Source organism: Olea europaea, unplaced genomic scaffold (assembly GCF_002742605.1).
Source record: "Olea europaea var. sylvestris unplaced genomic scaffold, O_europaea_v1 scaffold37254, whole genome shotgun sequence".
In the NCBI taxonomy this organism is placed as follows: domain Eukaryota; kingdom Viridiplantae; phylum Streptophyta; class Magnoliopsida; order Lamiales; family Oleaceae; genus Olea; species Olea europaea.
In genome coordinates, this window is record NW_019256586.1 from 1 (window position 1) to 1,019 (window position 1,019).

A 1,019-nucleotide genomic window follows, 5' to 3' on the forward strand; every position below is an offset into this window, starting at 1 on the left:
AAAAAAATAATAATAATAACAAGTTTTGATAGTTCATCTGACAGGAAAATTATAACTTACCACCGAAATGGTGAATGCAGTAGAAAGTTTTTCCTCATTCTCCTTTTGAGTGACCATCAAGGGAAGCTGCAACCTCTCCAAGTCTTCCTCTTTCATACTTGCACAAACAATTCCAGTCCCGTGTTTCACAATGAAAGCCATAGCCTCCGGAGTAACTTTTGATGCAGCCATTATCAGATCCCCTTCATTTTCTCTATCCTCATCATCTACTACCACAACCATCTGCAATCTTAATCCAAATAATTAAATAAAAGTAAAAAGGTGATGGCTTAATAAGTATTTTAGCATTCACCAAAATGACAGTATCAATGGAGAGAACGAACTTTTCCTTTGCGAATATCTTCAATGGCCTCTGGAATAGACGAGAAACCTTCTGACGGCAGGTCCAAATCAAATTCGTCATTTTCTATGGGGAAGCCACTAGTAGTAGGAGTCATATCCGCTGCAAGGGCTCCAAAAGCTACCAAATCGGGTTGTACCTCGACTCCCCCAGACAAATCGCTGATGATATTGTTACTTGCAATATTACTGCCACTAGAATTGGAGAGAAGGCCACCTTCCCCTGATGACAAAGCGGATTTAATTCTGCCTTTAGCCTTGATGCTGAAGCCAGCCCACATAATCGGCTGATCAAAGAACTCTAATGGCCAACGATTAACAGAATATAGATTTACATAATGCAGTCCGTTGAATAGTCTAATATTTTTAGAAGCCCTGCATAAACGAAAGGTTAATTACAATTCACAGACATTAGCATACACCTCAGAATCGAACCTCTCTGAACGCATTGTTTGTGAATAACTGAAACTCAACTCTCTTACATAATCAAAGAACACAAAAACTAACAGCATCAATGACATGCAATAATAAGAGTTTTCTTGATTGAGTAGATATAGAGTGTGTTTGATTGACTTTATTTTTCATGGAAAATGTCATTTTTCCATCCAAATTCCTACTCT

General features: G+C 38.0%; 1 protein-coding gene across 1 annotated transcript; it reads right to left on the minus strand.

Annotated features, from left to right (window-relative positions):
* Positions 1–6: 6 nt before the first annotated feature.
* LOC111386785 (monofunctional riboflavin biosynthesis protein RIBA 2, chloroplastic-like) lies at positions 7–795 on the minus strand. Its single transcript, XM_023011259.1, has 2 exons — positions 384–795; positions 7–282 (listed from the first exon to the last, which is right to left on the minus strand). The coding sequence occupies exons 1-2, from the start codon at positions 678–680 to the stop codon at positions 34–36; spliced, it is 546 nt and encodes a 181-aa protein (XP_022867027.1). The 5' UTR covers positions 681–795; the 3' UTR covers positions 7–33.
* Positions 796–1,019: the final 224 nt, after the last annotated feature.